At 32.6% G+C, this 14,103-nt stretch overlaps 3 protein-coding genes across 3 annotated transcripts; 2 read left to right on the plus strand and 1 right to left on the minus strand.

Annotated features, from left to right (window-relative positions):
* Positions 1–1,825: 1,825 nt before the first annotated feature.
* Positions 1,826–8,152, plus strand: LOC108730310 (sodium/hydrogen exchanger 9B1). Its single transcript, XM_018459911.1, has 8 exons — positions 1,826–1,936; positions 2,120–2,728; positions 3,236–3,411; positions 4,292–4,410; positions 5,472–5,633; positions 6,654–6,800; positions 7,371–7,472; positions 7,832–8,152. The coding sequence occupies exons 1-8, from the start codon at positions 1,854–1,856 to the stop codon at positions 8,117–8,119; spliced, it is 1,686 nt and encodes a 561-aa protein (XP_018315413.1). The 5' UTR covers positions 1,826–1,853; the 3' UTR covers positions 8,120–8,152.
* Positions 8,153–9,050: 898 nt separating this feature from the next.
* Positions 9,051–11,263, plus strand: Sas10 (UTP3 small subunit processome component Sas10). The gene is made up of 4 exons (XM_018459915.1): positions 9,051–9,160; positions 9,571–10,127; positions 10,384–11,057; positions 11,153–11,263. The coding sequence occupies exons 1-4, from the start codon at positions 9,144–9,146 to the stop codon at positions 11,240–11,242; spliced, it is 1,338 nt and encodes a 445-aa protein (XP_018315417.1). The 5' UTR covers positions 9,051–9,143; the 3' UTR covers positions 11,243–11,263.
* A 308-nt stretch (positions 11,264–11,571) lies between these two features.
* Positions 11,572–13,956, minus strand: LOC108730292 (uncharacterized). The gene is made up of 4 exons (XM_018459878.1): positions 13,857–13,956; positions 13,020–13,243; positions 11,959–12,126; positions 11,572–11,868 (listed from the first exon to the last, which is right to left on the minus strand). The coding sequence occupies exons 1-4, from the start codon at positions 13,954–13,956 to the stop codon at positions 11,725–11,727; spliced, it is 636 nt and encodes a 211-aa protein (XP_018315380.1). The 3' UTR covers positions 11,572–11,724.
* Positions 13,957–14,103: the final 147 nt, after the last annotated feature.

A 14,103-nucleotide genomic window follows, 5' to 3' on the forward strand; every position in this document is an offset into this window, starting at 1 on the left:
ACGCGCAATTTTTCTTGATTCATCGTTAATGTCAGTATAGCTATGAAAAATCGCGGCGCACTAAAATTACTTCCCGACTGCGAATCGATCTCTACGAATTTTCGAAGAGAAAATGGAAGCACGTGCTTCGCTTCGATAAAATCGTCTTTTAAATATTGACGAGAGGCGAATTAAACCTTCTCGATGTGATCAGGAAGGATCACTCAATCGTACACAAAATAATCGTGGCAATTATATATTCAGATCTGCCATAATACTTTGCCAACATGAATTTCTGACCGGTCGAACGTGACGTTTCGTTAAACCAGGAATATTTCATAAGACGATGCGTACCAGGAATTATTCAATATCCGCGAAATCCTTTGAAGTTCTCCGAACTGTCGGCTGCCTCCTTTAAAAGCTTCTCTCGTTTCTTCTTCTCCGTCTATCATGTTCCGTTCTTTTCCATCATACTTCTCTTTCTATTTCACGGGATATATACCTCGATGATCTCGTCACTAAGAAAAGATATTACGACAGGCGCGTAAAAACGCGAATATTTCACGGAAGAAACCGTCTCGATTATGGAATAATTTAAAGGACGAGTACATCGCTGATAATAACGTCTATTTGCATTTAGAGATGAAACTTCGCTACACATAAGTCCGAGAAAAAATAACATTGCGTATTTCTGAGGTCTTTGGTTGACGATTGAGAAGACTCAAAACAACATCATACAGCAAGAATTCGATAAAATAAAATTTTAATGGAATTTTTTAGTTACGTATATTATAAATCTTTAAAAATCTATATTTTATTACAATTATCACGTTCTGAAAAAACTTAATGTGTGCGTTTTGGATCAAAATGTTTGAGTAACGGAAAAAAAAATATTTGAGTAATGTGGAATCAGAAAGGTGAAGCATTTCGAAGGATGCGCAGTAGTCAATAAAATAGTGGAAGTTTAGCCATTCAAACGCCAGCGGCAATGTGAAAAACAAAGTTGGCGAAATGTCATTTATTCAAACGTCAATAGCAGTTGAAGAAAATCAGTTTTATTAATTTATTTTATTATATATATTCGATCATATATTTATTTTATTAATCATTTTTATATTACGGTCTTTCCTGTGTTAGCGTAAATAATTCCACCATGACCAACATGATCTTGAAATGCATGATGCCACTGACGTCTGATTGGTTGAAATTCGAGCGATCCATACCCCATCATGTGCTTCACTTTTCTAATTCTACACCAAGGAGTAGACAACAATTCTATATGTATATTTTATGGGCGATATTTATAGCCCGTTCTTATTTCAAGATTGTCTTAAGTAATGTCTTAAGATGCTAATACGGCCCTCTTGGTTTGTGACTTCTTAAGACTGTACTTAAGATGGTCTTGAATATAAGAATCGACTATGAATACCGCCCCGTAATATTCTATAGACTTGTTCGCGTCATAAGCTTCAACATGCTCCAATATGCTCCTGCCATAGCTCCTACTCACTCTATCAAGCGCGTTGGAGTGAGTAAGAGCTATGGTAGGAGCATATTGGAACATGTTGGAGCATGCGCGACGCGAACAAACCTTATATAGATAGTCTGTGACAATATTTGAAATATACATATATGACTGGAGTGAATATGTCTCTTTTTGTAGTGCAAAATTGGTTAAAGCAAATACATCAAAGTACATGTGTCATGTGTATATGTTACATACTTTCAAATGCGAATGTATAAAATACCGTCAGATTTGTTCATTAATATAATATACATGCAACAGAAACCAATAAGAAATTCAATCTCAAATACAATTTGATGCATACAAGCCGTATTGGTACAAGTGGATAAAGCGAACGTTATTATATCGTATGCAACCTATTTCTGAAGATGAACCAATTGCATCCACTTCCGCAGATGCTCAAGAATCGAATAATAAACAGATACGAGAGAAGTAAGTGAATCTCGACGTACGAATGATTCTAGCACCTTAATATTTTTATACTTAATATGATTAATATCTAAACAGCAATCCTCGAAACAAAACCATTTCCATTTAGCTGAGCAATCGCGAAACATATTGATACTATATGTTTTAAATTATATAAGTCATTAAACATAGAATTACGCATTCTAGATCGATGCAAACAGCGGAGGAGGAAGACGAAGACGAAGAACGTGATGATAATACTTGCTGTCACCGTGCAACTTTCTGCAGCCCAATGTTACGAGAGATTCTCGTGACCGATGTAATCTTCACGTGTTTCGAGCTACAGCTAACATGGGCGGATCTCTTCTGGCTCGCGACTGTGAGCGGCATGACCCTCCTGACCTGGGCCGTTTTATACTTCTTGCTGGGTGACATGGTACTACCAGGCGGCAGTATATTTGGCCTTTTCATCCTTGTCATTTTTTCTTACGCACTCGGTTGGACCCTTGCTTACATTCCTCGTCTGAACCTTCCGCCCATTTTTGGCATGCTTCTTGCTGGTGTAATAATACGTAATACCGATGTCTACAATATATACGATGTGATCGGGCCGGGCACGACCTCCAAAATCAGAACCTTCTGCTTAACCTTCATCATGGTACGTGCCGGTCTGCAGCTGACAACAACCGCTCTGAGGGCGCATCCGGTGTTTGTAATGATTCTATCGCTCGTCCCGTGCACTATCGAGATGTTGACGGTCACTGTCTTATGCAAATATCTTCTCGAATTCCCATGGAATTGGTCTTTCATGACGGGGTGAGTTAACACCGCAACTATTTTTAATCCATCAAGATACTCATGAAAATCCATGATTAATGGAAATTCTTGTTTATCAAATAATTTGAATTCTAAACATACGCAAGATTTCTCTAATTTTACATTGTTTGACCAAAAAATAATGTTTTTTTATACAAACAAACTACTAATTTAGGTAATTATGCAGTTAATTATGCAATTATATTATTCACTCTAGAGTTGTCAAAATGTCAAAACTTTTTGCAGGATTACTATCACAATCATACTTCAGATTCTTAATTAATTATTTTAACAGTGCAACATTTTTTTCAGATCTATATTTAGCTAAATTTTTAGATATTTCGTAAATATTTTTTAGATATTTTGTTAAAAGCATTTCTTCCATGCAAAATATTGATAAAGATATGTTATATCTTAAAAAATTTAGGACAATAATCTAGATTAACAATTGTATAATTATTATATTATTAGAAAAATACAAGAATTATATAGTAAATTTTTTTCAAGATCGATTGTGGCCTGCATGTCCCCTGTAATAACGATCAGTTGTATGCTCACCTTAGCTGAACAGGGGTACGGAGAAGATAAAGGACTCATCAGCTTGCTGTGTACTGCAGCGTCCATTGACGATGTCCACATTGTGGCTTTGTTTTCTATCTGCTTCTCTTTCGTTTTTAGCAACGGTATACAGAAATCGTAAGAAAAACGTAATAATACATTGGCAAATTCACGTAGTTTTTTTTATCGTATAATTAAAACATTATTGTTATATGAAAAAATTCATGTGCATGCGTGAGTGAGATATTGATGTAGTATATATAGTAGTATATATAAGGCTGGGCATGTATTTGAAATACTTTTATTTGAAAAACAGTATTGGTAAGACAAATATATTTTGTATTTTGTTTTGTTCAGAGTACATGAAAATATTTTGTATTTCATGGGAGCATATAAAAGTTTCGTATTTTGTATTTCGATATTAATAACAAAAGATTGAAAGTATTTTGTATTTTGTATTTTAAATACTAACATTGACAATCAACCTTATTATTTCAATTACAAAGTACAAAAATCTTTCAATCTTTCGATTTTAAATCCAAAAATACATAATACTTTTATGTGATCTGCTGAAATAACAAATACAAAATATGCTTGTATTGTAAATAATGTATTTTAAATAAAAGTATTTCAAATACATGCCCAGCCCTAAATATATATATATATATAATTAAAAGGGAAATATTTAAAATTTTCAACAAGAAATAGAAAATATTAATAAGAATTTTGATAAAATTGATTAGTTTTTCTGTAGATATTAATTTACATTCAGATTATAATTTCAATAAAGGAAAAGTAAAAATCGCTATCAAAGATCATATATCTTCACTAAATCATATTCTGACACTTACTCCACGAATTACGGTATTAATGTAATAAATATTTCATAACTTCCACGATTAACACATTAACGATTTGTGACTTCGAGCAAGCTGGTGGCGAGCTATACAAAAAAGTCTAAACGTACAAAGAGCTTTCCATAAAGCGAGCCATACATCTTCCTAGATGATGGAAGAACAGAGTGGTGGTCCTATATCCCCGGCGGGATTCGAGATTTTCTTCTGGGACTTATAGTAGGAATTATCTTGGGCTTTGCCCTGGTCTTTTTCCCTCATCGCAATCACGTAGGTACCTTATTCATTTTCTCGCGTCCAAGAGCTTGCAAAATTCAGGTCACGTATTGCGAGAGCACGTTCGTGTAATCTGAAATAACAAGAGCAGACTTATTAACGCCTATTTTTATGATATTTTATTAAAATATCACTTACGTTGCGGTACGCGAATAAAGTTTACGGAAATGAAGAGAGCTTATCATTTCTTTATTCGATTATATGTATAATAAACAGGGTTGAGTAAGTTAACTTTTTTTTTAACTAAGTTAAGTAAATTAACAGCCTTGAAAATTTAACTTAGTTAAGATAAAAATTAATCCATTAATTGAATTAAAAGTTAAGTTAATGAAAAAAAAGGAATTGAAAAGTTAAAAATTAAATTTGTTTTATTTCATAATTTCAAGTTGACTTTTTTTAAATTAAATTAAAAAACTAAATTAAAAAGTTAACTAACAAGGAGGGACTAGCATATATATTTCACGAATTTTGATCAGCTTTTGCGTGATTATTCTGGAGCACTAAAAAATAATCCCTGTAAAACAGTAAATTGCACTTCTACGTATTTTTCGAGAAAATTGTGATTTTTGGATTGGTCATGACGATGGATCGCTTTCAAACCTCTTTGTTTAAATGAATGACATATTTAAAATTATTTAAAATTAGAAAAATACATCTCTGACGGACATGAATATATAAGCATATAATCCGTATAATCAACTATTATACGTCAACTACCCAATCCTGATGTTAACTATTAAAAAATCAAATTAAAAGTTAATAGTTACCAATAAAATATAACTATATAAAGTTAAAAAGATAAAATATAACTAAAGTTAAGATATAACTAGTCTAAAATGTAACTAAATGAAATTAAAATTAATTAATTTTTTAATTTTTTAACTTAACTTTTAACTTTTTAAGTTTTAACATTACCCACACACAAAAAACCTTGGTAATATAAATATAGTACTCTACTATAATAAATACATTATTCTACATACATAATTCTTAATCGTCACATAATTTATTCATCACATTTTAAAAACATACCTCTTTTTTATGTTGGACCTTAGAGATATTCAACGTGGTATCGCATTGGTGGTTTAACTGTCGCGTCTTTAATGTGCACCACAGCAGCCTCAAAATTAACGGTCACAGGTGGAGGATATCTCGCTACTATTATATTATCATTCATAGCCGTCCGTGGTTGGCGAATCTTAACGATTTCGTATGATGTAGGTAATAGTAGATACGTTGTATGCAAAGAAATGGTTTTGCTAAAATATCTAAAAATTTAGCTAGATACAGATTTGAAAATAATTTTGTTTAGATCATCAAAATAATTATATAAAACGTTCAAACTGATTGCTACAACTTTGTTAAAATTTTTCACGGCATTGACGTCACGCTCAAGTTTTTAATAAAACCATTCTTTTCGTACATACAATGGGTTAGAATTTTTCTCGGAATTAATATTACACTTTTCGTTCAAGTTGATATTCTGTATATAAAAGAAACATAATCATAAAATATTATTAAAAGAAACACAATCATAAAATTCTGATATCATACGTGAATACGTAATTATGATGTACGATGCGATATTGGTATGCCGTAAATCATCAATGATTCACATAGACCTGCGATCACCTTTCTATTTAAAATATCGTGTATCATCACTTTAATAATTATTAAAATAGATGTTAATCTTTAATTTCTTATTTTATATAAAAATGATCGATTAATAGAAAAATATTAACAAGATAGACACAACAGTTAGAAGATATTCAGCTTTAAAAGTTGCAATATTTTGTAAGGACTGTCCCAACAAACAGTATTTATATTTATTCTATTTATGTTTTAACATAAAATATTGTCATAATTGTTTATTTTATCGTTTTACTCATGAAATGCTTATTAATTAAATACTTATTTATATTAGTAAATATTTTTATATAAGGTGTTTTAAATTTTAGTAAATTTCTTTTTTTATTCTGCGTTGCATTTTGTACTCTAGGTCTTCTTGTTTAGAATAATAATTTTTGTAGTTTCTATAATCATTATGAAATACATTTTATATTAGATTATGAAACACAAATATAACAACCATACCGTATGAGCTACCGATGTAAACAACAAATCACGTAAAATTGGACCAACGACGGAACGTGTTAATATGTGTCTTTTTTCATCTTTGCTAAAAATTAAAGTTTCATATAAAAAAATTAATTTTGATTATTCTCTTTATGTTGCAGACAACACCTTTTCACAGAGCGTTTTATTTTTTATGGCATTTCGTACAACCGATTTTAGGAGGCGTGATTGGTGCTGATATTGATTTTAGAAACTGGCCTATATCCAGATTCGGACTTTATCTCATTTGTGTACTCATGGGAATATCCGTAAGTTACACGTGTCGAACGAGACACGAAAAGTGAATATTAGTTTACGACATTAATTAGGGAAAAAACATAAATGGGATAGCAACATGTATATAAATTTTATACTTAAAATTAATGTACAATTGATTAAACCTTTTTATAGTTATTGCAACCATAAAATGTTTTATAATTTAATTATTTACTTTAATTTTGTACATAATTGTATAAAACTTATACAGGATGTTCCAAAAGTCTGGATATAATCGAATATTTCAAAAACAAATGCAATTTCGAATAAAAGGTTTAGACAAAGATTGTAAGACTTAAAATTGAAGGCGTGAAATTGACTTTCTTAAAATTAATTAGTTTATAACTTTTAAACTAGAGGGGGATAAACGTTTGCAAAAAGATAATTTTGGATTTTTTAATATTGGGGGGCTAACCTCACATAGTTTTATTTGACTTAGTTTAGAATAAAACTTGAATTTTAATTCTTTCGCAATAATAATGTTTCTTTATTATATTATATATCTCATAAATAAATATACTTTACAATGCTGCAAAAAATTTCATACAATTTTCTAAGTTTAGGTGCGCAGTACTACTGCCTTTTTAACAACGATTCGAATGCCTTTTACTTGGAAAGAACGACTCTTCATCGCCATAGCTTGGGTACCAAAAGGGACTATGCAGGTAAAAAGAGTTTTTTTTTTCCATTTCCACGTGAAATAACGATTTCGTTGAAGTATGTAAAAATTACACTAGATACAGATCCGAAAATAAATATATTGAGCCATCAAAATAATTATTATGTAGAACGCTCAAGCATGATGATGATGCTGTAAAAAGTTGCGACATTCTAACAATCCGCCTGAGCGTCTATAAATAATAATAACTTAATAGATAGTCATATCTAACATAATTTTTGTTAGATTTATAATGAGCTAAAGTTTTAAACACTTCAGTAAAACCATTCTTTCTGTGCAGTAAATTCTCTATCGAAAATCTAACAAAATTAATAATTCGATGAATGTTGATATTTCGAAAATTAGGCAGCATTAGCGCCGATGGCATTTGAACGTGCCAGAAAAGAAGGCGATCCCACGAAAATAGAATTAGCCCTCGACGTGGTGAGGATATCCGTAATTGCCATAGTATTTCTAGCGCCACTTGGAGCAATCGGCATGATGACTAGCGGTCCCTATCTCCTAAACAAGATTAATATCGAGGAACACCGAAGAGAGCGGGAATTGAGCTACTTGCGCATCGTCGCTCTACAACCTGTTAGAAGGCGTAAAAAAAGAAAGAAACCAGCTCATGATACTATTACGACTCTCTGATCGCCAATAGACTCTGTAACATTAAATGTAGATCGTGCCACGTATTAAATATACATTCAATGTCCTCGAAAAATGCTTTTATTTCTATGTCGCTGTTAATTTCTTATTACTTCAAAAATATTGTAAAAAATATAAATAGAGTAGGCGGCGGATTCAAATATTATATATAGGTACTTATAATATTTTAAACGGGAGAAGATCGTAATTTGAAATAATCAAATTTCATTCATCGTTGTCCCTTTTTGATATCGCGTCGAATGGTTTTCCTATTATTCAATATTATTATTTTGTATTGTAAAAGGCTATATATATTGTCATGGAGATCATAATATGTATTTTAATACGGTCAACGCGATGCTAATAATTGCTTTAAACGTTTTTTAATTGGTCAATATGTAAAATCCTTTCTTCTGATTGGTCCATCAAACGCTTCAAAGCATTTAGTTAAAGTTAGCCGCGAGCACATAGAGGCCCGTATTCATAGTCAGGCCTTATATTTAAAGGCCATCACACGTACAAAAATTTTAGTCGTAATCGTAAGGTCGCAAACAAATCGACCAATCACAATCAAAATTAAGATCTCGCGCTTTTAAACGCTCGACTGTGAATGGGCGATTTGCCTACGGCCTTAAGCCTTGTGTCCACGATGCTAGAAATTGGTCCGAGATCTCGGGGAGAGAAGAAAGAATTAACCAATTACATTTAAACAATTTAGTCACATGATCAATGCGATTGGTCAGTTCTTTCTTCATCCGAGATCTCGGACAGATTTCTAGCATCGTGGACACTGGGCTTTACAATTACGACTAAAATTTTTGTATGCGTGTGATGGCCTTAAGGAATTAAGCCGCCGTGTTGCCACCAGGTGGTAAGATTCTAGCTTCTAGCTGTAGCGCTGTACTCCGTGGAAGGATTCGGAAGGAGACAAGTCACATAACCACATTTATCAACGAAGAAGTGTAAAACACACGTTGTTGAAAAACACTCTATATTTCTTCGAAACACTTTTATATCATTTGCAAATATGGTTCGCAAAAAAAGGTAACAGCTAAAAAAATTTATCAATAAAGATTAAAATAAAAAGATGACTATATCCTTGAATAAAGTTTGATTAATTTAATTATAATAATAAAAGTTGAATACAATATTAATTAAGCAATTCCATTTGAAAGATTAGAATAAGTGATGTGTTGGATTAATTTTATTTTTTAATATTTATATTTTGAAAATTTTATACATCAGGGCATTCCAAAACATCCTCTCAAAGGAAGATTTTACTCTTTATATTATAATATGTTATATGTTTGGAATAATATTTTTGGAGTAAAATTTTCCTCAGAGATGTTTTGAAATGTACTCCAGAATACTTTAATTTTGATTGCACGCTCATTCTATACTATTTTATGAAAATGAAATATTTCTATTTATGAATTTATTTCTATCCATGTTAGAACAAGGAAACCTCTGATTAAGGAGAACACTGATGATATGGAAGACGATATTGAAGATGTGGATATGAATGATGTGACAGATTCAGAAGAAGAATATACAGAAACTGAAAAGAAATTGTTAGAAAAAGTAAGGAAACAGCGTACTATTGAAAATTTTGATAGTGACGATGAAGTTCTTGGTCTAAAAAATGACAATGAGGAAGAATCAGACGATCAACAAGATTCAATGGAATCTGACATCGAAGGGATACAAGAAGATTACGATATGCCAAACGACAGAGCCTGGGGCAGCAAAGCAAAAGCTTTTTACTCGTCAGATTTTAAATATACAGATTATGCATCGGCGCCTCAAAAAGATTTGATTAATGCAGAGATGGAAGAAGAAGAAGGAAAAAGGCTGCATTTAAGAGCAATGGGACAACATTTAGCTCTTGATGGTTCAAATTTGAATAAAAACAAGGTAGCTGAAATTATAGAAGACAGCACAGTTGTTCGAGAGGACAGAAAACAAGTGTCTGACAAGGAATCTTTTATGATTATGATCAATACTTTTAAAGGTACTTCATAATGATATTAAAGACACATTTTATTACTGATTTATTGCTAATTGTAGTAATTATCATTTATAATAATAATGATTAGTTTAATCTAATTAATTTTAATTAATGAATTAAACTCTCAAAATCAATATTTTTTTGTAACATAAATAAAAACTATATTTTTTTGTATGCTGTTACATAATTATAAACAAAAAGATGAATAATCTCATTAAAAGTATTTATTGCATTGAATAAATAATTGCTTTTATCACAGAATACATGTCGGAAGCAAAGGATATTTTAGCACCTTTTCTTGAATTAGTCAAAGATGGAACATGTCCTGAATGTAAAGCAGTAACTTTTATCAGAACTAAGTATGAAGTTATATTAAATTATTGCACAAATATCTCATTTTGTTTGATGCTGAAAATGAAGGATCTGCCAATAAAAACGCATCCAGTTGTGAAGCGTCTGGAGCAATATCATCAACTGCTCGACGAATTGCAATCGGAGCAGGGAGATTTGTTAGAGCAAGTGACAGAGATACTGAAAGCGGTTAAGGAAGGTCGACCTCTTTATAGCATATCAGATGGTTCTCTAGTACAAAGTAGTAAAAAGATTCCAAGACTTACCAACTTTACTAAGAAGTTGATAGATAAAAGAAAAGCAGTAATGCAAAAAGAGAAGTTATTATCTAATAGTACAGATGAAGAAACAAGCATGGATGAAGATCTAGATACTGAAGAAAAGTACAATGACGAATCTGTAACTGATGAAAAAGATGATACCGTTCTGAATACTGTGAACGAAGAAGATGCCAAGAGAGCGATAACGTATCAAATGGCGAAGAACAGAGGTCTCACTCCTTACCGCAAGAAAGAACTGCGCAATCCGCGAGTGAAGCACAGAAACAAATATCGTAAAGCCATAATTCGCAGAAAGGGCGCGGTACGTATAAAGATTAAATGTTTACTATTGTTACTGACATACACAAGAGCTCTTCGAATATTTTATACGAAATTTTAAAAAATTATTTCTTACAGGTGAGAGAAGTGAGAAAGGAATTGACTCGTTATGCAGGTGAGATCTCGGGTATCAAAGCGGGTGTGAAGAAAGGTATTAAATTAAAATAACTGAATAATTTTATTCAATAAAGACCATGTGAATATTTTTTCGAAATATATGAATATTATATATATATATATAATTCTGTGTTACAATTTAATATTTTCTCATTAATATATAATTTCTAAGATCAATCGTTCCAGTGTCATAAAAATTGGACATTTAAAATTCTATCTGAAAATTATCGATGATAATTAATCGCCATATAATTGTAAAGCGCTCATATTCAAATGATTAATATATGAAATTGTGTACAATAACCAAATAAATGCAATAAGCAAACGTTTTATTTTATCAGAAAAACTTTATGTACAGTAAAAAATAATAGCATTTTAGCAGCAATAGAAAAAAGTAGGTGTTTTTATCAAGTTAAACAAAACTTTTTTAATTACATATGCAAAACTGTGTACATATTTTTTGCTGCTAATTGATGAAATTATAGAAGAATAACTTGTAGCATTTACAAAACTGGAAACTTAAATTCAACGAGTTAAACTTCTACTTTGGCTAATATATCCGACTCGCGGAACAAGTGATATTCCTTATTGTCTTCAAGTTCAACCTTTGTGCCGCCATATTCAGGAAGTAACACAACATCTCCGATCTTAATGCTTAAAGGCACATGTTCTCCTTTCTGATGACAAAGAAAAAGATAATATAATTATTAACAGATAATTTAGAGAACTATTTTTTAAAAATATGAACAAGATATTCTTGTACACACATCGTTTCTCGCTCCAGGGCCTGCGGCCACAACTGTGCCTCGCAAAACTTTTGCTTGAGCTTTCTCTGGCAGTACAATACCACCTTTCGTTTTGGTAATAGCCTCGGCCCTTTGTACAAGGACTCTGTCAAAAAGAGGAATCAGTCTCTTCACAACATTGGCAGCGGCCTGAAAATACATAAATGTTTACAATTAATTACTAATATTATGAATATCTCAACTTCAGGTGTTAATGTCAAGAATGAGATAATTAATCCATTAATTAATCCATCAATTTTGATTTAATTAACTAAATTCATAAAATTTATTACATTTAATTCGACTACACCAACTCGTGTGTAACTTAATCATCTTCAAACTTTTTCATGGATACAAGAGTATTAAAATTTGACAGAAAAAGAAGTGAACGATGACGAAATTCACCAACGGAATTTCTCCTATAGCAAAAGTTAATTAATTCTAACTGAATTAACAACTAATTTTACAAAATTTGTGGTTAAATTTAATTCGACCCTGACTTGTGTGTACTTAACCATCATCTTGAAACTTTTTCGTGAATTTAAGATATTAACAAAATTTGACAAAAAAGAAATTATGATGAAAGTTACAAACGGAATTTCATATAGCAAAAGTTAGAGATACCTGCATATTCGATTACTTCGTGTAGAGATTAAAATTATTACGAATTACCTACGAACAAACGACAAGGATACAATTACAGTCGAGAGATACCGATTATCCTCGTCTATTATCTCGACAAACTTAAACAAATGCAATTCGCCTCGAAGTGATCGGATATACACGACGAGAAACATCTTCCGAATCTGTTTTCGAACGGTGACTTCGGAGATAACACAACATGCGAGTACATAATAAGCGCGAGTAAAAGAAGCGTTGCTGTGCAGATACCAAACTATTTAAGAGTTATCGGAAAATGACCACGGAACAGCGTGTCTCGCGCCACGTGGATTTTTCTCGCGAAGAAGAAGGCATTCTCGCTATCGTTCCTCTTTCTTACAACGATCTACAGAGAACCGTGTATGCAACAATAAATAACTCACCATGATCGCGATCCCTTCACAATCACCGAGTCGGTCAGAGTACGAAACCGGCGACGAACACGCACTCGTGAACTCGTGCGCGTTGTGTAACCTAAATCTGAACCGCGAGGAGCAGCAAGGAGCAGCAGCAGACCGGTAGTGAAGCGGAGCAGTACGCGCATGCGCGCAACGCGATATTCTCGAAAGTTCCTTTCCGCGGTTGCTAACGTCGTCTCTACCCTTCCCTTCCCCCCCGCCCCCCGTTATCGTACATTGATCACGACCATGAAAAAAGGAGCGTTATATAACGCGCGAAGACTCGTGAGAACGTAGCCCGGACTTTGGCGACGTTTACACCGTGCATTTAGTCCGCGGCCTATACAATAGACGTCCTTGTTTATCCTGTATATTAAATAAAGACATCATATAGGTCGCGGACTAAGCGCACGGTGTAAACGTAGCCTTTATTCGGGGAACGTCCTAGGAATATTCTTAGGATGTAGGCATCTTTGAGGATGTACGTCACATCTAAAAACAGTACCAAAAGTATAAAAATTTCAGAATTACTATATAATATACATCCGAACATCTAAAATTTGAGCATAATTCTTTTATCGTTTTAAAGCTGATTTTACAGCTAAATTTGAGCACGATTCTTTTATTGGTTTAATCATTTAATGTAATCTGTAGATTCATTGACAGATAGGTAAATTTTTTGTTTGTTTTTCTTGATTCTTATGTAAAATCGCGTAATACTTGTTTGTAAATTTGGTTTGGTAACATTGGGAATTAAATTTCTTACAGTTTGAGGCTCAAACTTCGGTATAATGGCTTACTGTAGAATTATTCCGCGTGTACTTGCGGTATAATAAAGTTCGTTTACTGCATTCTGAATGAACTTGGTCGAAATTGTAACTTGGAGTAATCGTCTCCACAAACATCTATGCAAAAACGGCATAATGGGAGAAGGAAAAAAAGGTGATCGTCAGCGGCCGGCCGATTGCATCATTTCTATCATGCGGAATTGCGCGGAGTCGCCGTACTTTCTAGAATATTCGCCACGCGATAACTTTGCCGCGTTCGGAAGAACAGTTGTTTACACGAG

This window comes from Mycetomoellerius zeteki, unplaced genomic scaffold, assembly GCF_001594055.1.
Source record: "Mycetomoellerius zeteki isolate Tzet28-1 unplaced genomic scaffold, Tzet1.0 scaffold89, whole genome shotgun sequence".
Lineage (NCBI taxonomy): Eukaryota > Metazoa > Arthropoda > Insecta > Hymenoptera > Formicidae > Mycetomoellerius > Mycetomoellerius zeteki.

What these genes read in the sequence shown, in the direction of transcription:
- Sas10 (XM_018459915.1), top strand. An exon ending in TATGATCAATACTTTTAAAG is followed by an intron (nt 10,128 to 10,383) that starts GTACTTCATAAT and finishes CTTTTATCACAG; the next exon opens with AATACATGTCGGAAGCAAAG. An exon ending in TAATTCGCAGAAAGGGCGCG is followed by an intron (nt 11,058 to 11,152) that starts GTACGTATAAAG and finishes TATTTCTTACAG; the next exon opens with GTGAGAGAAGTGAGAAAGGA.
- LOC108730310 (XM_018459911.1), top strand. Translation starts at nt 1,854, where the DNA reads ATGCAACCTATTTCTGAAGATGAACCAATTGCATCCACTTCCGCAGAT. An exon ending in TTTTCCCTCATCGCAATCAC is followed by an intron (nt 4,411 to 5,471) that starts GTAGGTACCTTA and finishes GTTGGACCTTAG; the next exon opens with AGATATTCAACGTGGTATCG. An exon ending in TCTTAACGATTTCGTATGAT is followed by an intron (nt 5,634 to 6,653) that starts GTAGGTAATAGT and finishes TTTATGTTGCAG; the next exon opens with ACAACACCTTTTCACAGAGC.
- LOC108730292 (XM_018459878.1), bottom strand. Translation starts at nt 13,956, where the DNA reads ATGCCGTTTTTGCATAGATGTTTGTGGAGACGATTACTCCAAGTTACA. An exon ending in CGAACTTTATTATACCGCAA is followed by an intron (nt 13,244 to 13,856) that starts GTACACGCGGAA and finishes GCGGGGGGGAAG; the next exon opens with GGAAGGGTAGAGACGACGTT. An exon ending in GCCCTGGAGCGAGAAACGAT is followed by an intron (nt 11,869 to 11,958) that starts GTGTGTACAAGA and finishes CTTTGTCATCAG; the next exon opens with AAAGGAGAACATGTGCCTTT.